Source organism: Talaromyces atroroseus (assembly GCF_001907595.1).
Source record: "Talaromyces atroroseus strain IBT 11181 chromosome Unknown scaffold_1, whole genome shotgun sequence".
NCBI classification, from domain to species: Eukaryota; Fungi; Ascomycota; class Eurotiomycetes; order Eurotiales; family Trichocomaceae; genus Talaromyces; species Talaromyces atroroseus.
In genome coordinates this window covers 2909630-2931699 of record NW_017971433.1, presented here as the reverse complement: position 1 = coordinate 2931699, position 22070 = coordinate 2909630, and the positions used below count along the sequence as shown (strand labels likewise).

The 22070-nt window shown below is 48.6% G+C and overlaps 10 protein-coding genes across 10 annotated transcripts, besides 1 other annotated feature; 5 read left to right on the top strand and 5 right to left on the bottom strand.

The window, feature by feature from the left end:
* Positions 1-52: 52 nt before the first annotated feature.
* On the bottom strand, positions 53-602 carry UA08_02104 (hypothetical protein; the record flags this gene model as incomplete). Its single annotated transcript, XM_020261841.1, has 5 exons — positions 53-78; positions 149-190; positions 255-333; positions 384-516; positions 583-602. The coding sequence occupies 5 exons, from the start codon at positions 600-602 to the stop codon at positions 53-55; spliced, it is 300 nt and encodes a 99-aa protein (XP_020122956.1).
* Positions 603-979: 377 nt separating this feature from the next.
* UA08_02103 (hypothetical protein) lies at positions 980-2955 on the top strand (the record flags this gene model as incomplete). Its single annotated transcript, XM_020261840.1, has 10 exons — positions 980-1257; positions 1320-1396; positions 1450-1505; positions 1579-1914; positions 1968-2360; positions 2431-2490; positions 2544-2598; positions 2655-2722; positions 2781-2852; positions 2914-2955. 10 exons carry the CDS (start codon positions 980-982, stop codon positions 2953-2955), a joined length of 1437 nt encoding a protein of 478 aa, XP_020122959.1.
* Positions 2956-3315: 360 nt separating this feature from the next.
* On the bottom strand, positions 3316-4246 carry UA08_02102 (hypothetical protein; the record flags this gene model as incomplete). The annotated part of the gene is made up of 2 exons (XM_020261839.1): positions 3316-4028; positions 4087-4246. The coding sequence occupies 2 exons, from the start codon at positions 4244-4246 to the stop codon at positions 3316-3318; spliced, it is 873 nt and encodes a 290-aa protein (XP_020122958.1).
* A 305-nt stretch (positions 4247-4551) lies between these two features.
* On the bottom strand, positions 4552-6039 carry UA08_02101 (hypothetical protein; the record flags this gene model as incomplete). Its single annotated transcript, XM_020261838.1, has 4 exons — positions 4552-5072; positions 5129-5310; positions 5364-5545; positions 5923-6039. The coding sequence occupies 4 exons, from the start codon at positions 6037-6039 to the stop codon at positions 4552-4554; spliced, it is 1002 nt and encodes a 333-aa protein (XP_020122961.1).
* Positions 5689-5740: a repeat region (Identified by RepeatMasker using a combination of RepBase library and repeat library created with RepeatScout).
* A 522-nt stretch (positions 6040-6561) lies between the features above and the next one.
* On the top strand, positions 6562-10560 carry UA08_02100 (hypothetical protein; the record flags this gene model as incomplete). Its single annotated transcript, XM_020261837.1, has 4 exons — positions 6562-6990; positions 7074-7222; positions 7302-10271; positions 10350-10560. The coding sequence occupies 4 exons, from the start codon at positions 6562-6564 to the stop codon at positions 10558-10560; spliced, it is 3759 nt and encodes a 1252-aa protein (XP_020122960.1).
* A 202-nt stretch (positions 10561-10762) lies between these two features.
* On the bottom strand, positions 10763-14176 carry UA08_02099 (hypothetical protein; the record flags this gene model as incomplete). The annotated part of the gene is made up of 1 exon (XM_020261836.1): positions 10763-14176. One exon carries the CDS (start codon positions 14174-14176, stop codon positions 10763-10765), a length of 3414 nt encoding a protein of 1137 aa, XP_020123517.1.
* Positions 14177-14496: 320 nt separating this feature from the next.
* Positions 14497-15441, bottom strand: UA08_02098 (hypothetical protein; the record flags this gene model as incomplete). The annotated part of the gene is made up of 1 exon (XM_020261834.1): positions 14497-15441. The coding sequence occupies one exon, from the start codon at positions 15439-15441 to the stop codon at positions 14497-14499; it is 945 nt and encodes a 314-aa protein (XP_020123516.1).
* A 409-nt stretch (positions 15442-15850) lies between these two features.
* On the top strand, positions 15851-17900 carry UA08_02097 (Cystathionine gamma-synthase; the record flags this gene model as incomplete). Its single annotated transcript, XM_020261833.1, has 5 exons — positions 15851-15895; positions 15961-17344; positions 17429-17615; positions 17670-17712; positions 17781-17900. 5 exons carry the CDS (start codon positions 15851-15853, stop codon positions 17898-17900), a joined length of 1779 nt encoding a protein of 592 aa, XP_020123525.1.
* Positions 17901-18595: 695 nt separating this feature from the next.
* Positions 18596-19225, top strand: UA08_02096 (hypothetical protein; the record flags this gene model as incomplete). Its single annotated transcript, XM_020261832.1, has 1 exon — positions 18596-19225. One exon carries the CDS (start codon positions 18596-18598, stop codon positions 19223-19225), a length of 630 nt encoding a protein of 209 aa, XP_020123524.1.
* Positions 19226-19597: 372 nt separating this feature from the next.
* Positions 19598-21495, top strand: UA08_02095 (Cys-Gly metallodipeptidase dug1; the record flags this gene model as incomplete). Its single annotated transcript, XM_020261831.1, has 5 exons — positions 19598-19800; positions 19905-19936; positions 19998-20065; positions 20134-21251; positions 21312-21495. The coding sequence occupies 5 exons, from the start codon at positions 19598-19600 to the stop codon at positions 21493-21495; spliced, it is 1605 nt and encodes a 534-aa protein (XP_020123523.1).
* Between the last annotated feature and the right edge of the window lie 575 nt (positions 21496-22070).

Genomic DNA, 22070 nt, shown 5'->3' with positions numbered 1-22070 from the left:
GCATAGTACTAGCTACTCCGTGGTATAATTATCAAAGCATTCGAAGATATATTCAATGTTCGCCGGGTGCCGCAGCATCTGCAACGCGACCATAGTTAGCAAATGCAAATAAAATCTTCATAGAATGTCCCAGTGAACGCAAACTCACATGGCAGATCGCGCGGTGCAAGGTTTCTTTCGTATTTGGATCCTAGAGCCGTTGTTAGACCATGATGCTCTGTTTTCCATGCCTTGATAAGGTCGCTCGCTCATACCTCCGGGCGCAGTGGGTGCCTTATAAGGATCGGGGTGCTTCCATGTCTCCAGCAACTTCTCCGTCTCTCGTAGCAATAGCTGTCCACCTTAGTCTCAGGTCGTTCATGCATGTTCGTCACGGTACACACCTTCTGCTGTCGAGGGTCTCGCACCTCCCGGTTGGCGTCAAATAGCGATCTGATGTACACGGCCTGGCCTCGCCAGATGTGCCTGTGCACAGCCCAGTCAAGGGAGAGTTTCAAGCAGCGACGGTACAATGATCTGGAGCGGTTCAGTACGTATAACCTTCGATTGAATGGGGTTGTGCGGTGCGATGCGATGGCTTACGCTGCGGGTTGGAGCGGCATTTTGCTGGTAATCTGTGCAGTTGAATTAGCCTTTGCTCGCAGATACAATAATCGCCAACAGCAGCATACCGAGCAATTGACACGGACAAGTCGCGCGTTGCTGCAGTGCAAGCCTCAAGGGTGAGCAGTGGAGTTGTCCGGAAAGAATTGGCGCTTTCGGGTTGGCGGCTGCGTCAGTTTTGGGCGTCGACCCGGGTGGCCGGCTAATGCTATGTAATAAGTGGGAAATCCCGGCCGCGTTAGTACTTAGTACTTACTCCAGAGTCTGCAACCACAAGCCACGCTTCTCTCGACTCGTTTATTTTATTTCTCTCTCTGAATGCCTTTTTGGAGTCTGTTCCTGCGTCGTCGACATACCAGTATATAAGTCCTCCACCATGGCTAGCCGAACAAACATCTCGCGCTTGTCGAAGCAAAACTTCCTGAAATCTGCCCACAACTTGCACAGGCCTCTGTCGTCTTCACGCGCCTATTCATCGTTTGCCTTGGCTTCGCAGAGAACCTCGCTGCGCCCTCAAAGACCGTTGCGTTTCGCTGGGTACAGTCATCCCCCCTTCCTCGGCAATTGGCTAGACTACAAAGCTGAGACGTTGCAGAGTACAATCTCCCGAATTCAAACTGGGCTTGCTAGCCACACAGCAAACTCGTCATTATGGTCTGTGGCTGCTGTCACCGCGTGCTTTTTTTCGGTTGTTGTTGAATTCCTCTAACTAGTAGTCTAGCCGACACAATCGTCAAGGTGCCAGAGATGGCCGAGTCGATTACAGAGGGTACTTTGAAGCAGTTTACGAAACGTGAGTATCTATCTCCGTTCGTTCGGGTGTTTGTTCTAACAGCAGTCCGTCAGAGGTTGGCGATTTCGTGGAACGCGACGAGGAAATTGCGACGATCGAAACCGACAAGGTAGAACCATCTTGCGGTTCATAAAAACTTTCGGCTCTTTGTTTGTGTGTTAATGTTTCTCTTCCACCTCTAGATCGATGTCTCTGTGAACGCCCCCGAGTCCGGAACTATCAAGGAGCTCCTCGTTAATGAGGAGGACACTGTGGTTGTTGGACAAGAACTTGTGAAGCTAGAGCCCGGTGAGGGAGGTGCACCAGCTGAGAAGCCCAAGGAAGAAGCTGCTCCGGAGAAGGCCGAGGAGAAGAAGACCGAACCAGCTCCGCCCAAGCCTGAGACGAAGGAACCAGAAGCTGCTCCTTCGAAACCTGAGCCTGTCAAAGAAAAGCCTGCACCAAAACCCACCGAGACTAAGAAACCAGAGCCCGAACCAACCCCAGCTCCCAAGGCTGGAAGCCGTGATGAGCGACGTGTATGTTCAAGAATATCGCTATATTCGCCTATACGGCAGCTGACTTGAAGCAGGTTAAAATGAACCGCATGCGCCTGCGCATTGCGGAACGTCTCAAGCAATCTCAAAACACCGCTGCTTCTCTCACTACATTCAACGAAGTTGATATGTCCTCGCTGATGGAATTCCGCAAGTTGTACAAGGACGACGTCTTGAAGAAGACCGGAGTGAAGCTCGGATTCATGAGCGCTTTCTCTCGTGCCTGTGTCCTGGCCATGCGAGACTTGCCCGCCGTCAACGCTTCGATTGAAGGTCCCAACGGAGGTGACACTATTGTCTACCGCGACTACGTCGATCTTAGTGTTGCTGTTGCTACAGAGAAGGGTCTTGTTACCCCCGTTGTGCGAAACACTGAATCTTTGGATCTTGTTGGTATCGAAAAGGCAATTGCCGATCTTGGAAAGAAGGTAATTAATTTTCCCATCCTTTTTTTTTTTTTTTTTCTTTTCAATTCATTCTAATGTTCTACCTTGACAGGCCCGTGACAACAAGTTGACCATTGAAGACATGGCTGGCGGTACATTCACAATCAGCAACGTAAGTGATTTTATCTAGCTCAGTTCTGAACAGCGAATGCTTATACATAATAGGGCGGTGTTTTCGGATCTTTGATGGGCACTCCTATCATCAACTTGCCACAAACAGGTTTGTTTCTCTGCCATATGTCTTGGTCACATCGTATTCATTCTAATTTATGACAGCCGTCCTCGGTCTGCATGCCATCAAGGAGAAGCCAGTGGCTATCAACGGCAAGATCGAAATTCGCCCGGTACGTACCTCCTTTCTTTTATTCGCGTGTGGTCGTTTATACTGACGTTTGCCTGCAGATGATGTACCTTGCCCTTACCTACGACCACCGTCTGCTCGATGGCCGGGAAGCCGTCACATTCCTTGTCAAGGTTTGTCCCCCGATTAACCCATCGAATCAACCTCGCAGGACTCATAACTAACTCCCACCAGGTCAAGGAATACATCGAAGACCCTCGCCGCATGCTGCTATAAAGAAACCCGGTCTGAGCGCCTTCTTTTTTTGGATGGTGTTGACTGTCTGCCGGTCATAACAACACGTATTCAATACCTGGTCGCGGGAGAGAAAAACCAAAAATTTATAGAAAGAAGCAGAGCAGTCTTCGAAGTTTGAGTGTTTGGAGTAGTAGTTAGTCATCGTTTCATGACTTGTAGATTAATTCTCGTTTTGCGTGCCTTCGTCTGTATTTGTTGAGATATTCCGTGAGCTAGTCATATATGTGCAACCGTTTTCGAGATTGAGTAACTAGTGCGAATATATCATACGGTCATGTATATCCGATGGTGAACATTCTTCGTTTCTGTCACACATCCAGGTGAGTAAGATTTATCCGTTCAACTCGTCAACGCTTCCCCAGTCTCGAGCTTTACGAGTATCGGCGTCTCCAATTTGAAGAGGAAATCCTGAAGCTGCATGGTCATCATGCACTCGAATTCAAAGGCCGGGAAATGCTGAGCGAGATGGTTGAAGTGAGCTTTTAGTACCACTTCTTTCTTCCCTCTGCCACGGGACGTTGGTGGCGGTGATAATAGATCGAGGTATTGTGCTGTCACTGCCGTCAACTCTCCTTCTTCTTCTTCTTCTTCTTCTTCAATGATTGTTAGCATTTCCTCCATGACCTCGGTCGCCTCTCTGTTGAAGAGAGTGTACTGCTCGAGCGCAGACTGGAGCAAGTACTTTCCCAAAAGGTCACCGAGTGAGGAAGAAGAAGACGACAATGACGACGATAGCGCGCCAGACGCTGACATGGCTGAGCAGAGACTAAGGAAGTCCGGGAATAGGTCTATTAGTGACACGACACTCGACCTGTCCTCAAGTCGGTCAATTCTTGGTATTTTCAATATGTCGAGTATGGCCGCGTAATCTGTAGCTGAGAACGATCGCCGGGTTTTCGAGGGAGTAGTGTGGTGACTATTCCGTCCGGATTGACGCGCTCTGTAGAAAAAGAGACGTGTGAATGTGTTTAGCTGCAGTTTCGCCTGTATATCGCGCGACAGTGACGATGCCTCGCGCGTGTTGTGCTTGGCTTTCATGAGCGTTTCGCAGGCTGTTTACTCGTTGGTTTGTATGTACGTATTCATACGTAAAAGGGGATTAGAGCATACAGTCAAATATTGATAGTAAACTATCGCTGCTTTCTTTGTGCGCTGCGGTAGATCTATCGCTGAGCTCTGCGATGCGTCGCAGCAGGAGTTCGTGCGTGGCTTTGCAGCATGTATAGTCGAGTATCATCATGTTTGTGTGGAGTTCGGTTTCTGGAGTCATGATGTCTGTCACTGGTATCTATGTGCTCGTATGGGTTATCGATTTGCTGTGTGCTGCTTTTTCCCGGTCCTAGCTTGGTCGCGCGAGTGGCGAGACGCGCGCGTTCGCGTTGTTTTCGTGGTCGTGGATATCCTGTCGACGAGGCCTGGCCTGGTGTTTTATGTATATATATCTCCCAACCCCGGGTATGTCTGACGGTGACTGCCACCATAACACTACACCACACATAAACCTTGAAACGTGTGATCACTGAGAGGATACAAAAGCACAGATAGAAATATCGCATACGAATAAAATATACAAATCTAGGTAAGAAACTCCTCGAGAACCCCCTTCCGCGCCAAAGCCCGAGCCCAAAACTCCATCGCCGCCGAATAATCATGGCGTTTCCCCTCTGCAAACATATCGTCTGCCTGACGGAGCTGCATCTCTTCCATGATTGACCGCGTAACATCTCGTTGGTCATTGGCGAGACGGACATACTCCTGCGGGAGCTCATCGATGGTAAGCCCTTCGTCGTCCAAGGCCGGGACGAGATGCATGCTCTCTTCGGTTAACCCCAACGCCGGACTTGCGCCTAGGAGCACATTTTCATAAACACCAGTGCCTAACATTGCTCGTAAGTCGTCGAGTTGGGATGCAGTAAGCCGATCGCGTATCCTCTGCAGCTCCTTTACGTTCCGAGCCAAGTGTTCAACGTGGTCCCGGAGAGGATCGCGTACGAGACTCAGCACTGAAAATTCTATCTGATCCTCTTCATACTCGGTCATCTTACCGATAAGATGCGATCGAACTTGCTCAAGCCAGTCGCCGTCAGAGCAGGCCGCTTTCCCATGAATGTCAATAACCATCAGCGAGACCACCTGGATCAGAAAGACCTACCGAGATCTTGAGGCTGACGCTCCAGGCCATCAAATTTCCACACCCGGCCCAGTGCTGGCACGAATGCGATGAAGTGGAAAGCTGCCTCGTCTGCGTTACTCGGGTCCCTTTGACGCTTCGATCTGCTGCTAGCAGTGGCTTCATTCTTCAGATTCAAGTCTGAATTCAGAATATCCATGTTGCTGTAGAGGTATTAGCACGAGTTAAGACAAATAATAAACAGCGTAAAACTGACCGTGCAAATGAATTATGTATACCCTTAACAAACTCAAAATTGGCTATGGCATCGCCTCTCAACGCAGGCGTGAAAGGCATCGTGAATTCCTTGAAACCGGCAAGAGTATCGCCGAGGGTTATATCGTCGATGTTATTAACAATGTTCAGGAGAGCCACGCTCGCACAAGCGTTGTCGGCCGTCTAATTATCGTGAGCTACAATGCTGTACGATAACATACTGCATATCAACTTACCTGGTTCGCAAACCATAAGCCATCAGGGCAAGACGCTTCCTGGTTGCTGGGATTATCCTCGTGCCAGCGAAAGAGAAATATCACGCCATAGACTGGTTTGCTATACACGGTCCTCCAGGTCAGAAAGACAACTTCACTCCAACGAACGATTTTGGGCTCGGGGTACATGCGGCAGATAATCCATCATTTCCTTGTCCAGCGAGACTACTTCTTGAACCCTGACGCCCTCGACGCCAAATTCTCGAAGCATGACGTTGAAGAAAGCCAGGTAGAATGTCAGTGTATGCCATGTTCTTTTCCTCTTTCTTTCCAAGGCGAGCCTACTGGTTCAGATTCGATCTCACAGAATCCATTCCAGGCACTCTTCTCGGGCAGGTCTGAATGCGCATCTGCCGTTGTTTCGCTGTCGTTGAGCCGTCTTCGCTTCGCGCGGGCTGTCATGTTGGGTAGCAGGCAGAAGGAAAATGCAAAGTCCAGGGAACAAGTAAAATGTGAAGAAGAAGAAGAAGAAGAAAGACAACTGAGCTGGTGTATCATCAGTTGTAGTCTTAGATGCGGCCGCCCTAGGAGCTCTCTGATTGGCCAGAGCTTGCCCGCCGTGACGCGACTGGCCGCCGAGCAAAAGTCTCCAACGCGAAGGAAGTCGTCGATGTGCTCTCTCTCTCTCTCTCTCTACCAACTCTGCAGCCAACGCCCAGCACGCCCTTTGCTTGCACGCTCTTCAAAGTCCAGCCTTTGTGCATCTGACCAGCCCTGGACGGCACGAGTACATGATTTGACGGCTGTCCCAGCGCCAGTGAGAGAGAAATCCCTTGTGCGCTTTTCACGATTTTGATTTTGATTGAAGAGCCTCTTGTCTTCACCGCCAGGAGCGGGGCATATCTTACTGACTTCAATCGTCAACTCAGCACTCTGGCCTCCGAGAAATCACAGCCGGGCATTAAACCTGCATATCGAGATGCGATGAACGGCACTCCCCGACTTCGTTCCGCCTTCCCTCAAACTCCGCAGACGCAGCACGGCGACAGACGGAGACGCAATGCTTCCTCTCCGCCCATCACGAAGCCTCAGAATGTGAGCGTACAGTCCGCTCGAAACAACGGCGCCACGGGCCCGCTCATTCCCACCGAAGTCGTCGATGCGCCTTCACAACGCCTGTACGTCGCTGCCGTCTATTTTGCGCTTGGGGCATGGCGGATATATGACTCTGTTGGGGCGTTGAACGAATTGGATTCAACATGGATGTTCCTCAAATGGAACTTCATCGATGGCGTCTTTCTTTTCGGCATTCAAGCGCTCAGAGTGCCCTGGTTAGAATGGACGTTCCCAACCTTTCTCGCTATCTTCCTGCTTCATGCAGCCGCCAATGTGTTTTTGATGTTCCGCATACCAGTGAGCTTCCCCGTCCATGGCTGATGATTCTGTGATGGCACAAGGAGAAGACACTAATCTTTTTTTTTTTTTTTTTGTTGCAGCTGCCTTTTGGGGCATGGGGTTCTATTTTGTTCAAGGCCCTGTACGATCGAGAATTGTCCATATCGGAGCGCAGCGTCAAACCTGGCGACATTATACACAATGCCTCATTGATACTGGGCAAACAGATTATTCATATCCTCCCTGAGGGGTGAGTCTCAGCATTTTTTTTTTCACTGGACTATTTACTCTTTAGTCTCTTTGAGTGATGTCGCTGATGTCTACTGCAGTTCCGCCACCTTAAACCCCGACGGGATACCACTGTGTCTCGGCTCTCAACAGTCCTCTGTTTCTCTTCCAATACGCGTTAACCAATCCTCGCCGATGCTCGTCGAACTCCTACGTTTTGACTTATCAAGTGGACAAAATGAAACCATCAACATACCGAGCAAACAACTCAAACAGATGAAAAAACAAGCAGGGGATCAACTTTCCGACGAGCATATCGATCTTCGCTTCCCTGTGAAGAAAACGGGAGTTTATCGGCTGGCACGGGTCCTGGACGAGTCCAATCTTGATGTGCAAATAAAGGCATCCGACACGCTGGTTGCGGTTTGTCCAAGAGCAGTGCCGAAAGCCACAAACGTGGACAAATGCAAAGGAGATCTGTCGGATATAACTCTGGAGGTGGAAGGGGTACCGCCGCTCAAGGTCAAATACAGTCGTAAGATCAATGGATTTGATGGCGGGTTTTCGTTCCAAAACGTGCAACCTGAAGGCTCCCTCGTTCAGGCAGTTGGTCGGAAACAGTCCGGAGTTCTCATCGATCCCAAATTTCCTGGTCCTCCGGCCTGGGCCCAAAACCAGATTCTACGCATATCGCTAAATGAGACCTTGGACACTGGTGGCGATTGGTCCTACACTATTGAGGAAGTCCACGATGCGCACGGAAATGTTGCCAACTATTCGGCCCAGCTGGATGAAGCGGATCGTGCTCCATCAAAGAACACGCTGCAATGGCATCAGCTCTCGATTCATGAGCGACCAAGACTCTCACTGGTCGGCTGCAATGCCCAGAAGTTCCTCCAGACTGCGAAAGGAGAAACCACCGAGTTCCCATTGCACTTCCACTCTACCGGCAGAGACTATAGCGGCGATTCACCTTTTCAAATAACCTACTCGTATTTAAACCCTGCAGAGTCAAATGAAGTTTCCAAAATTAGCCAAATATCCTTGAAATCATTGGAAAACCGACCAAAGATCAAGGAACCTGGTTGGTATACTCTTGAATCTGCTTCAAGTCGATTCTGCCGAGGAGAAATCTTGGAGCCATCCTCCTGTCTGCTGCACAACCCTCCAGAGCCGGAACTTTCTCTGCGCCACGAGAAGCTCTTTGACAAGTGCGCTAACAATTCCGTTGGTCTACTGGTTGATTTGGACATGATTGGATCGCCCCCATTTCGTCTGCGGTATGTCATCGAGAGTGACAAGGGCACCGAAACATTTTCGGAGGTCATTAATGGGCTACGAGGACAGCTTGACTTCACACCTACCGAGGCGGGTCGATATCGCTATCGCTTTCTGGACATTGCAGACGGTATTTACGGCCCGAGACCATTGAAAGATAAAGTGCCTGTTCTGGAACAAGATGTCAAGCCTCAAGCATCAGCACACTTTTTGGGTATGCACCAACAACAGCAAAGAGCATGTTTTGGCGAGTCGGCCACTGTTGGCGTCTCCTTCATAGGCGAGGCTCCTTGGGTTCTTCAATATGAAGTCGTCCACAATGGCAAGAAGACCAAACACGAGTTAAAAAGTCCCGACTCTGTGGCAACGATTGTAACAGAACCATTAGTTAGTGGTGGAGAGCATATTATTTCATTGACAGGCGTGACAGACCGCTTGAACTGCAAGCGTACTCTCAAAGACAGTACGGTCGTTCAAGTGCGTCCCAAGAAGCCACAAGCTGCCTTTGGTTTTATTGAAGAGAAAAGGAGTGCGCAGGCACTGGAAGATGCCGTGGTGTTATTGCCGCTTCGACTGAGCGGACAAGCTCCCTGGCTCGTTAAATATCGCAACTTGGATGCAAACCCTTCTCGCTTGATTGAAAAGAAAATCTGGGACGAAAACGGAGCCATATCTACTTCTCAGAATGGGCGCTATGAGCTCGTTGAAGTCTTTGATGCTACTTGTCCGGGTAGTATCGACGAATCTGCAAGCATTTTTGAAATCAACTGGCTTCCTCGACCCGCCGTATCTGTTCCAGGACGGACAGGTGTCGGCAACAACGTGTTCAAGCGCAGTGTATGCCAAGGAGATGATGACATCCTCGAGCTTAGAATGGAAGGCAAGCCTCCATTCAATGTCAAATACGAGCATCATCATCGAGCCGGCGACTATGGAACCGCTCAAGTCAAGTCGCGTAGCTTGAAAAGCACTTCACACGTGGCATCATTGGAACTCGATACTTCAAAGCCTGGTAACAACGTTTACAGATTTACGGGCGTCTCAGACGCGCTTTATGATGCCGACCCGAAATCACAACACTCGGTCAGTATCTCGCAGACAGTCAGTGGGCTACCATCTGCTCGTTTCGATTCGCCGGGTCATATCTATGCGTTCTGCAAGGAAGACAGTGACGGGGACGAGTTGATACCCATCTTGCTCGAAGGCCAACCTCCATTCTACCTTGATATATCCATCAAACATCATTCGAGCTCGAAGCCAGAGTTGGTACCTATTGGTCCTATTCATAGCCACAAGCATAAACTTCCAATTCCCCGTCGACATCTGGAACTAGGGCAGCACGTTGTTAGCATCCACCGAGTTGTAGACTCTCTTGGATGCCAGCGCACGTTCGAAAAGGACTTGACATCTGTGCGTGTGGCGGTGTCCGATGTTCCAACCATCATTCCTCTCGAGTCTCAAACAGATTACTGTGTTGGAGAGCGGCTATCATTCTCACTTTCTGGCCATTCACCATTCGAGGTCTTCTATGACTTTGAAGGCGTGCAAAGAAGGGCCGTCTCGCACACAAATTCTTTCCGACGTATCGCCGAAAAACCCGGCCAATTCACCATCACAGCCGTCAGTGACGGTGCCAGTGGCCGCTGCCAGGCCCACAAAAACATCACCAAGATCATCCATGAGATGCCAAGTGTGAGAATCAGCAGAGGACGGGAGAGCATTGTTGATATCCATGAAGGCGGAGAGGCGGAGATCAATTTCGAGTTTGGAGGGACTCCGCCATTTGAATTCACGTATGTGCTCATTTTTCTTCTTCTTCCAACTATCTATATTTGTATATGTTCTATTGGCTAACATCTATTTATTTTCAGATATACACGAAGCTCGAATCCTAGGAAAGGCAGACCGGCCGAAATTCTCGACATCAAACATGATATCTCTTATGAGTACAAAAAGACGATAAAGACGTCCGACGAAGGCACTTACGAGGTGGTTGCAATCAAGGACAAATATTGCTCGTTTTCGACGCAGAAATCGTCCGGAAAGCTGGCAAAGCAGGCGAAAGGTCAAATCAAAAATTGATTAAAAAAAATAGAGATCCTCTACCTTTCTACCTCTTAATAGCACACAAAAGTACAAAGCTACGACGAAGACTTGTTCAGAGAGGCTCATGTAAAAAAGAAATGAGATGTTTTTTTATTTTTTTGGGGCTTCGGTTTTTTTTTTATGAAATTCTGTATTTTTTGAGCATTGCGGTGACTAGTGCGAATTCTCTATTAGAATATTATACATTTTTGTCCTCGACGCTGTGCACTAGCCCACCACCTAGTCTAGCTATTTCGTTCAGAATCGACTTCTTATTCACCGTTACGTGAGAGTTTTCGTCGTCATTGTCTTCGTTATCCCTTTCTCCCGGACGTGTAGAATAGCCCATTTTCAGGTTCAATGGCTTGAAGGTGGTCGAAGTCGGTTTCCACAGGCCCGCAATGACATTGTCATCATGGCCATAGAAGAAAAGAGCGCAATGCTCAAAGAGAGATTGGATTTCGTGCAGATAGGCCTTTGTGATGTCGTCGCGCTTATTCTTCGCATCGCCATCATTACTACTAGTACCGAGATGCTTTAGGTTCGCAAACTGGGGGGAATTCTTCTTCTTTTTCTTCTCGGTTTGGTTTATATGAATCAGGAAATCGTACGGGGTCAAAGAAGGCTTGAAGAGGCTTTCGATAGATGATGATGATGATTCCTCCTCCTGTTCTTGCCCTTGCTCTTGCACTTGGCCCCTCTTCTTGAGTGCTTCAAGTGCTGCTTTGGCTAATCGCGACATGTGGCCGGCGACAACCTTGGGTGGTTTTTCGTTGAGTGTCCATGTTACCCCGTCTTGGTCGAGATCAGAAGCAATGATCATGGCGACCTTCTTCATTGCAGGGTCGATGTTGCGCCAGGCTAAGAAGCGGGTTTCGATAACCTTGACATCCTCGGCTGTAAGCGCTCCTAGGTCTAAGATGAGAGGCTCCTGCTGCCAGTTCCATTTGGATAGTAATGCGAGCGTTCGGCAGAATCCGCTCATTAAACTGGAGGGCGAGTCCCATGTATGACTTGAGACGAAGGCGTTGAGAGTGAGTAGCTCCACGAATTCTTCGGTGACGTGAGAGAAAAGAAGTTGAGAGCTGAACCAATGCTTCATCAGACGAACTGTAGGGGATAGAAGAGGGTACCGGTTGCAAAGCTTTTGGATCACTTGAGTGATGCGAGGAGAATGGATAAAGGTCCTTTTGTATTCGAAGAGTGCAGCCCCGACATTTTCTTTATAGTGCGGACCAAGAGTGCTTTCCTTTAATTTCCTTTCTAGCAAGGTTGCTTCGCGATCGTGATGGATTCTCAGTCGGAAACGAGTCCCCGTTGTATGTACAATGTCTAGGAAAGCTCGATTCATGAACAGTCGGTCTTCGTTTTCAAGCCCAACTCGGAAGGATTTAATCTCGCCATTTTCTTCCAAGGCCTCACCGATCTTGAGGAGGAACGCCACTTTGGTCATCTGAATAGCGTCCAGGTCGTCTGGCCACTTGGTAGAACTCTCAAGTTGAAGGTTGATGTCCACGGGTGTGCGCACGATGTCTTTAAGGTCTGAAATGATAGCAGTGCTCCTTAAATATGGATTGGCAGGTTGAAGTTGTCTGATTTGAAGAGGAATATCATCCATATTCTGAAAGGATGACTGTAGGGACTGGAAAGCTTCGCGAACGCTTTGAAATACCGCGGAATTCTGCATTTCCGAACCGGAAAGACGTTGCAACGTCTCATCGAACTCGCCGCCAACACAGCTGATAGACTCCTTGGACACTTTCAAATGACGACTCAAGCTGTACACCATTATCTGATCGACTACCGACTGTTGCTCCGACCACACTAAACTTTCGAGGATTCTCCCATCTCTGAATCGCCTGAGTTCTGCCTTTTCACCCCAGAATTCTCGGAATGCCGAAGCTTCCTCTTGCATCTCTGCAGAAGGTCCATGGTCAACTAGGCGATTGCAGTTTTCAGAGTCCAAAATTAGTCCTATCGTGATCTGCTGCTGCTGATGTGCTTTGTTCGATCCTTTTGATCCCGGCGACCATGGGGATAGAGGCTGAGTCCATAAACTGATCACCTTTGCTCTGTCGCCCAGTGATTTCTCCAACACACTGTAGATGTGATTCTGGCAATGGACAGAATGCAGAGGGTCAAAAATCTGTTGCGGAGTGAGGGACACCAGTCGGTCAAATTTGAGCATAGGATCATTGTTTTGGAAAATGAAGACTTTATCAAAATTCTCGAAACGGATCTCGTTCAAGAGCGAGAGGGTCAAGTTGCACTCGTGACGGAGCAGCTTGTAAGGCCCGATGGCCATTTTGAACAGTACGTTAAATCCTCTTTTCCCATCGTACAAGACTGGACCTCCGGCTGGAAATTCGACATCGCTGACAAACAGACTCAAAGGCTGCATCAGGTCTCGCGCAGCTAAGAACTGTATAGCTGCTTTGAAGATCTGATAACTGCTATACGACGGCAATAAAATAGGTTTACCGTTTGCACCGCCTCCTTCAAAGAGTAGACCCAGGAGCAACATCCACTCAAAGCTCCCGAAACCGCCGTTTTGCACAGAAGACGCAAATCCTCGCTGGCGGAGCCAGGTTTGCCCCAGAAGACACGCATCTCTCATGGACGGATATTTCTTTAGGCAGGTTTGGAGCCATTTTTGATATTGAATAAGTGTCATTTCCAAGCGCAATGCCGCATTGTAGAAAGGACTTGACTTGCCGTCATCGCTAGATTGTTCCTGGTCTCCTGAGCCGGCAGCCTGCACATTGTTCTTGCTTGGAAGCGTTCGCACGATCGGGAAGATATCGTCCTCGATAGCAGTGAGGATGCGGATGCAGACGGGTTGGTGAACAGAATGGCCTGGGGCTTTTTCCGTCGATTCCATGACAATAATGGGACGCAAAAGGTCTCCGTCTTGATAGCTATAACGTAACGAGAGAGGCAATTTTGCTTCTCGTAGGGCTGCGGCGATGCATGCGATATAAAACGCCCGTTTCTGGAAGTATTTGTAGTTCCGATAGTCTTTCACTTGAAAGAGTGATTTCGGCATCGACACGGCCACATCCACGTTGAAGGTTTCTGTTGCCTGTGATCCGGCTTGCAAGTAGAGGCTGCCTACAAGGTCAACGCTGGTCGGAGGCTGGAACGAGACGTGACATTTAGTGAGTTCGTCCGAAGAGTGGCATGGAAATGGTACTGTGATGCGATGTTTGTCCCGCAGTTCCTTCCCAGCCAGGTCGGCTCGCTTCGACTCGCGTTCAGAAACGTGAAGCAAGATATCTTTGATCCGACGCAGAGTTCCTTGAACATCGGAGACCAGCCTGTCGTAATCCGGCCTTAGTCCAACAAGCAACTCATCTGTCTGGAGTTTGAAAAGGCTGGATTTGGACAGGCCGGTTGCTCTGCCCGCCTCTGCATAACGGTTTGCAGAATGCGCCCCATTCTGATTTTTCGCCTGTTTGGGTATGCTGGAAGTGCCCTGACTTTTCACCTGCGGCTCGCCTGAATTGTTCGTATCGTGGTCGCTGTGGTCTGCGCTTGAATCGCTGTCATCGTGTCTTCGATGTGCAGTGGCCGGGCCATTGAGCCGTCGTCTCTTGGTAGAAGGGTCTGACATTCTGGAAGGATTGTAAGAATTGGCTTGATATAAAAAAAAAATGCTCCGCAGTTGAGCTTTCAATAATAATTCCTTTCCATACTATACACAAGCCAAATATCAGTATTGCCTCGAACAAGATATGATGGTCCGCTGAAAAAAAAAGAATCTATGTGCAGCCACACACCGCCCGCGGCATTATTATCGCGATGATCAAGCTTTAAGTGGGCCTCATGATTTAGTTACTCCTTCTGGCTCCTTGCAATATTCTGAATAACTTCCTCCTTATGCCTAATGCTTAGATGGATCTTGTGTTGCAGGACGAGGGCTATCGTCACTGCTCAGCAAGATGCCTCCTTGAAAAACTCTTCAGTCGTCATGGCTCGGGGCTCAATCCCCTTCTTCACGTTCCACGTGCTCTCCAGATCCCACGCGACACCAACGCCCTCGCCGAACACAATGCTATACTTATGCAGCGAATTTCGCGGGTCCTGCAATAGATTCTCTCGCGCTTGATCGACCGTCAATACCTTTCGCGTGACTGGCTGGCCGAGCTGTTTCTCGACGATGGCCGCCAAATGATTATAGGGAATCGTATCGCCTCCAACGAAGACAGGTTCATTCTTGAATGTTTCACTTTGCGACGGATCAGAGAAAACATAGTCAGCTGTGATGTGACCAATATCTTTAGGCGTGGTTACTGTGACGCGATTCTCGAGGGCGCCCAGTGCCGTGATTGTCCGTCCTGGTAAATCAACAACGCCGAACCACGGCTCAAACAGAAAGCTGGTGAACATCCCAGTCGATATAACAGCCCAACGTGTCTTTTGATCGGCCTGGCGCAGCAAATCACGCACGTCTAACTGCTCATCAAACAGGTCTTGCGCAGAGCCGCGTCCGATCTTGTCATAGTCAACGCCAAATTGCCACGGAATGAAGAACGAGACCCCGGCTTGCTGTACAGCACGTGCGATTTTAGTTTGGGTGCCTGGGCCTGCCACAAAGCCGGTGCAGCTGATAACGAGATCAAAGGGGGCCAACGCCTGCGCCAGCTCGGAGTCCGTGGCAGTGACAATGTCACTTTGGACGAAGCCGATTGCTTCAACCAGCTCCTTGCTGAGACCCGGCGCTTCCAGTAGTTGTGTTTTGGTGCGAGTCTCGGATCTTATGAGTACTGAGACTCTTGCAGTGATGTTGTTGTACGTACGTTGAGGGTGTTGCAGCAGATGCCTTAGTACTTGGCTGCCAAGCTGGCCAGCGCCAATGACGAGGATGTTATGAATCATTTCTTCTCTGTTTCTCCTTCTGTTTGCTCAAGCAAGTGCTGGGGTCAACGTAGCTGGGGGGGATACGTCGCATGGTAGCAGTCTCTAGCTCGACGACGGGTCAGATACATATTCCAAAGCAACAGCGGGGTGAGACTGGGGCATAACTACGTAGCTTCCTCTCAGTGGCGTAGAGAATCAAACGCAATGGAATAAGTCTTTTATGGAAGATATAGTCGCCAAAAAGATATACAATGCTGAACCTGAAGTATACCAAAAGAAGCTTCTGATTGGCCGACAAGTATGAGTCAGTCTGCGATCAAGTTGAGTTATGCCGATTTCGGCGACCGAGACAAGAAGAATTAATTCAGCGACTCACCATGAAGTGCAAGCTCCAAGTGTCTTTCATACTACCTTCGATATATTCATCATGCTTCAGGCTCTAGGAGGCACGGTGCCTCCAAACACCGACCATGTACGTTTGCTTGAACCCCCCGGCCATTTTGTCCCCCGCTCCCCCGTCGTAACATGTGAATCTAGGCTATCAGCGTCTCTCTCCCGACATGGAAAAGCAATGTTGGATACGAGGAGGGGCAGGACTGGGTTCTGAGCCGCATGGAATGCGGATATCCGAGATTCTACGTCCACCCTTTGATTCAATCGCTCGGCCAGGAAATCCTGCGTCGTTCCGGTAACACAGAGCTCGAAGCCGCAACCCTTTTCCCTTCGTTGAGAACTGCAGAGTTATGCCGGGATTTCATCGTGGCAAGAATACCCCCCGGAGAGACGTCGAAACTTCGAATTGTCAGTTATGCGCCATCTTCCAAGGCCGCTTCCGATATACGTTCCAACGTGACCTCGAAGCTGTTCTGTGTGATATACCCTAAAGCCCTGGCCCCTATAGCAAAACAGGTGTGGCAGCATTCCGGAGATGGTATATCAAGTCGACGAAGCGAATTCTGCTCCAATGCTCTGCAAGATGGCTATCTTGTGGAGGACACTTCTGCAGGGGCCGACGGTAAGCCTTCGATATTTTCCAAGGGCCCGAGACGCTACCAACAGCGAGCCCCTACGCCTAGGGAGCCTGATCATGGATCCAAAACAGTCGAATCCTCGGATGGACGAGAATACTCGGAATTCGTGGAAGAGCGATTTGGTCGCAATCTTAGTACTACATTGGCGAACAACGCTAAAAGAGCAGTGCGGAGACGAATTGCTGGTTCCCTCACTGCTAATGTTGACCTCCACGAGGCCCTAGAAAGCGAAGCGGCAAGTGGCAGGATCGCAGGCTTGACAGAAGAAGACGTTTTCCTCTATCCCGGCGGCATGAGCTCGATTTTCAACACACACCGGACCCTCTTAAATACCAGGGGTTCCTTGAAAAGTATATGCTTTGGATTTCCTTACACAGACACGCTGAAGATACTGGAAAAATGGGGTCCCGGGTGCTTGTTTTACGGCCACGGCTCTTCGGAAGACTTGGACGATTTGGAATCACGCCTGGAGCAGGGAGAAAGGTTCCTCGCGTTATTCACGGAGTTCCCAGGAAACCCGCTGTTGAAGTCTCCAGACCTCAAGCGCATCAGTGAACTGGGAAAGAAATATGACTTTTTCGTCGTGGTGGATGAGACCATTGGCAACTTTATCAATGTGAATGTCTTGCCGCACGCCGATGTTGTAGTCAGCAGTCTATCGAAGATCTTCAGCGGTGATAGTAATGTCATGGGAGGCAGTGCTGTACTCAATCCGCAGAGTCGTCATTATCATACCTTGAAAACTAGGTTTGTGGCAGACTATGAAGATAATTTGTGGGCTGAGGATGCTGTGTTCCTCGAGAGAAACAGCCGTGACTTCATAGCCAGAATCGAGAAGATCAACGCGACAACGGAATTCATTACTGAAATTCTCAAGTCGTCACCACTAGGTGTGTGAACATTACGAACCTGTCCTCAATTTAGACCTGAAAACAGTCTTACTGATACCGAAAAAAAAAAAAAAAAACCTATAGTGAAGGATGTTTATTACCCCAAATACAGTCCAACGAGACCATTTTATGAAGCATGCTGCCACTCGACCGGGGGTAATTACGGTGGTCTCTTTTCAGTAACATTTCATTCGACTGAAGATGCCATTGCATTCTTTGATGCGCTTGAAATAATGAAAGGACCGAGTCTGGGGACGAATTTCACATTAAGGTATGTTGTATCATTTCGCACAGTGCGTTATTCATGCTAACGATGCCATTGTAGCTGTCCGTACACACTGCTAGCTCACTACGGTGAAGCTGATTGGGTGAGTGATACACAGAGATGGATATTTTGATCTATCCAGCGTACGTATACTAACTATATTCTACTTAGGCTTCTTCTTTCAATGTTCCTTTTGACTTGATCCGAGTCAGCGTAGGGCTGGAAGAGCCCGAAGATCTCGGCAACCGCTTTAAACATGCTTTGGATGCGATCAAGCAGAACTCTGCGTAGGGTTCATTATTGTCAGGTAACGGCACTTCCATGCAGAATGGACCGCGAAGTACAGATCTCCTTCATCGTCATCTCACAGCGCGGCTCTATACGTGGTATACTCGATTATACTGCTGTTTCCAATGTGGAGACCTTAGAAGATTCGCAATAAATAGCGAAAAAAAAAAAAATTGGGAGATCGAGTCCTATCCCATATAATGTACAGACAGTCAGATATGAAGCCAATCTTAATGGCGTCTGGTAGACAAGCAAGACCTGTAGTCTATAAGAACAATGAAACATAATTTTTTTTATAAAGATCGAATATCAAGAGTGCCACCCATTCTTCTTCTTTCCTAACCTATTTAGCGAATATAATCCCTCGGCGTTTCTTGGTTATTCGAAAACATGAACAAAATCAACGAATGGGTCACGTGACAAACTAGCGGCTACGCGCCAGGCCGGGATTTTTCTGAATCTCAACCGACGTTTGGCAGGGGATTTTGAGCAGGCCAGTGCTATCGCCAGGCCCATTCAACAACGCCGCCGCACAAGCTCATTTCGCTATTTTCCCAATTAAGCTTACATTTGCCTTTTCTCTGATTGAGCTCACTACGCTATCGGAGGTCTCAGGAACTATCTTCACATCGGCCTTCATTCACTTCCTCCCACAACATTGCAATTGGAGTTTCTCTTCAACAAAATCAACGAACAAGATGCAGTCTCCTTTGATTGCCGCTCGGCAATCATTCGTTTCTCTTCCCTTCTTGCTGCCATCTTGGTGTGAACTGGCCTCACTATCAGGAAGACGTTATCAATCCACCTATCGGCGAACCAAACAGCGACTTCGCATCAAGCCAGACGAATCTTTTAACCCATCCACAGAAAAGGACGACACCATCTTGTTCAATCCCCCATCGAGCGCGCCAAACGTCTTCCACACTCCATCTAAATTCCTTCCAGACTCTGACGTGCGAAAGCCTCTCGCAGCCACAGCTCCTTCTGGAAAACTGCAAGCCGGATCACCAGAGGAACTCCCCTCGGCCAACAAGCCTACAGACTACAAAAGGACCCATGTACAGAATCATATAACCCCCGAGGAAGTGAAGGAGATCCGGAGACTGCGCATTGAAGACCCGGCCAAGTGGAGCCGGTGGAAGCTTGCGAGGCACTTTGAATGCTCTCCTCGCTTTATTGCTAATGTCTGCGAAGCCATTCCGCAGAAGCAAAAGTATGAGCTGCAGCGACAGGTCTTGGAAGCTGTGAAGTCGAGATGGGGTAATGTGCGACGCATGGCGAGGGAAGACCGTAACCTTCGGAGGCAGGCTTGGGCTAGAGATGAATGATTGACTCGCATGACAGTCTGGGGAAGCAAGACACGCGACGTTTAAATGTTGCTTTTTATTTGTGCTTGGGATTTGTTTTATTAGTCAAGTCATGTATTTTATCATGGAATTTCCAATATAGCTTTATTTATCTGACGGAAGTACACATTTCTAAAGAAGCTGCAGGTGGCAGCAGCTCTTTCTGACCAAGATACACATCTGTCTAGCATTGTAAATACTAGATACATGGAAATAAGCTGTTTTCTCTAGTCCGACGGATTATAACGGCAATGTGTCGCGCGGCCTCAGGCCATTCATTCACCAATGGAGGACCCGTTAATAATCAATCGTCAAAGCCGACGCTGGCCGCATTTCTCTCTTAGTCTATCTACCATGCCCCCCGCTCTGCCCCTCAGGCTTCTTTTCAGGCCAAACACAGCTTCTTCGATCAACAGCAGGACAGCCTCCTTTGACTGCCATCGATTCGGCTTCTTGAAATCTACCGTACCGTTCCGACCTCTCCTTAGCAGTCGTTTCTACTACGGCCACATCAGCGATCCCAAGATGGCGCCTCAATTGGAGCCCTTTTTCAAACAGTTCGTGATGCCCTGTCCATTAAAAAAAGAAAAAAAAAAGAAAAAAAAAAGAAGAAAGAAAAATTCATCTGTTCTCTCTTTCGCTGATTCGATAAAACGTATAGGGTCGATGACCTTTCCGAGTCATTCATTGACCGTACGTTCGCTCATCGAAGATTGTCCTAGAGTTATACTAACCATTGGGGGGAAAAAAAAAGGTCTTCGGAAAGCGGTTGCTATTCCTTCCATTTCCGCTGCCGATGAGCACCGTCCAGATGTGGTCAAGGTATGTTAGCAGGTCCTTATCGATAGAATTGCGCAAAGGGAATACTGACAGCAGACTTTGCTTTTCAGATGGGCCAATTCCTGGCAACGGAACTGGAAAGGCTCGGCGCTGAAGTCCAACAACGCCCTCTCGGCAAGCAGCCAGGAAAAGAGCATCTTGAATTGCCCCCCGTAGTCATTGCTCGTTATGGAAACGACCCCAACAAACGGACCATCTTGGTATACGGACACTATGACGTTCAGCCAGCGTTGAAAGAGGACGGTTGGGCGACAGAGCCTTTCGAATTGACCATTGATGAGAAAGGTAGAATGTATGGACGAGGAAGCACAGACGACAAAGGCCCTGTTCTCGGGTGGATCAATGTGATCGAAGCCCACAAGAAGGCCGGAGTTGAATTCCCAGTCAACTTGCTCTGCTGTTTCGAGGGTATGGAGGAGTATGGCTCTGAGGGATTGGATGATTTCATCCAAGCTGAAGCCAAGGCCTTTTTCAAAGACACTGATGCAGTGTGCATATCCGACAACTACTGGTTGGGAACTGAGAAGCCTTGTCTTACTTACGGTCTAAGAGGCTGCAACTACTACTCCATCACTGTTTCCGGTCCTGGCCAAGACCTGCACAGTGGAGTGTTTGGTGGTTCTGCCCATGAGCCCATGACTGATTTGGTCACAGTCATGTCCAAACTTGTAGATTCACAGGGCAACATTCAGATTCCTGGATTGATGGATCTCGTCGCACCCGTCACTGAAGAGGAAGAAAAACTATATCCTGGAATCAGCTACTCCATGAATGATCTGCACGAGTCTCTGGGCAGCACAACGAGTATACACGCGACCAAGGAGAGGACGCTCATGGCACGGTGGCGTTACCCATCTCTCTCCCTCCACGGTGTCGAGGGCGCCTTTTCTGCCCCTGGCGCTAAGACGGTGATCCCAGCCAAGGTCATTGGAAAATTCTCCATTCGAACTGTTCCCAACATGGAGAGCGAGGATGTGACGAGGCTAGTGACAGAATATATCAACAGCGAGTTTGCTAAGCTCAAGAGCAAGAACACATTGGAAGTGTCCCTGGTGCACGATGGTAAATGGTGGGTGGCTAGCCCTAAGCACTGGAACTTTACTGCAGCAAGCAAGGCAGTCCAGCAAGTCTTTGGTGTAGAGCCAGATATGACCCGTGAGGGTGGCAGGTACGTGTACACCTTTCTGATTTGAAATGGACGAACGATCTAACTTGCATACACGCACAGCATCCCAGTCACATTGACTTTTGAACAAGCCACTGGCAAGAACGTTCTTCTCCTGCCAATGGGAAGCTCGACGGACGCCGCTCATTCCATTAATGAAAAGCTTGACAGGAGTAATTATATTCAAGGCATCAAGTTATTGGGTGCTTATTTGCACTATGTTGCGGAAGAGCCGCTTAGTGCTTGAAGGCATTCATCCTAGACCGCTGTCTTTTACCTGATGCTTGATTGAGTTCCCAAAGAATGTCGGATTGTCTTCTTTTATCTTTCCTACTTATTTTTCAGTCTTTCTTAATGGCAGGGCTGTTCTGATACATTTGGAATGTCTTGCTATAATCAGCTTTAAGGGAGATAGGGTGCATGAATTAATGAATGGGTATGTCATTTTATCATGAATTGCATCAGAGATGACTGTACTCTTTTTGTCCTGGAAGTTGGAACACAGTCCATAAACACGCGCGTACAAGCCGGCCCAGAAGCTTCATCAGATAGTTCAATCTATTATTGGCTGCGATTTCAGCCATCTGACACGTCTTTGAGCCAAAAATTTGGGCCCTTAGTTGGTAGCCATAGGGATAGTGAACAAAAGAAAAAAAAAAGAAGTTCCTATTGGAAGCTGACAAGAGTGGGATTCGAACCCACGCCTCTTGCGAGAGATGCATACTAATATATATATTGCTATATATATAGGATGTTATAGGGAGTGTGCTCCGTATAAGTAAACCTTGAAACATCCGCCATAGACCGCTCGGCCATCTTGCC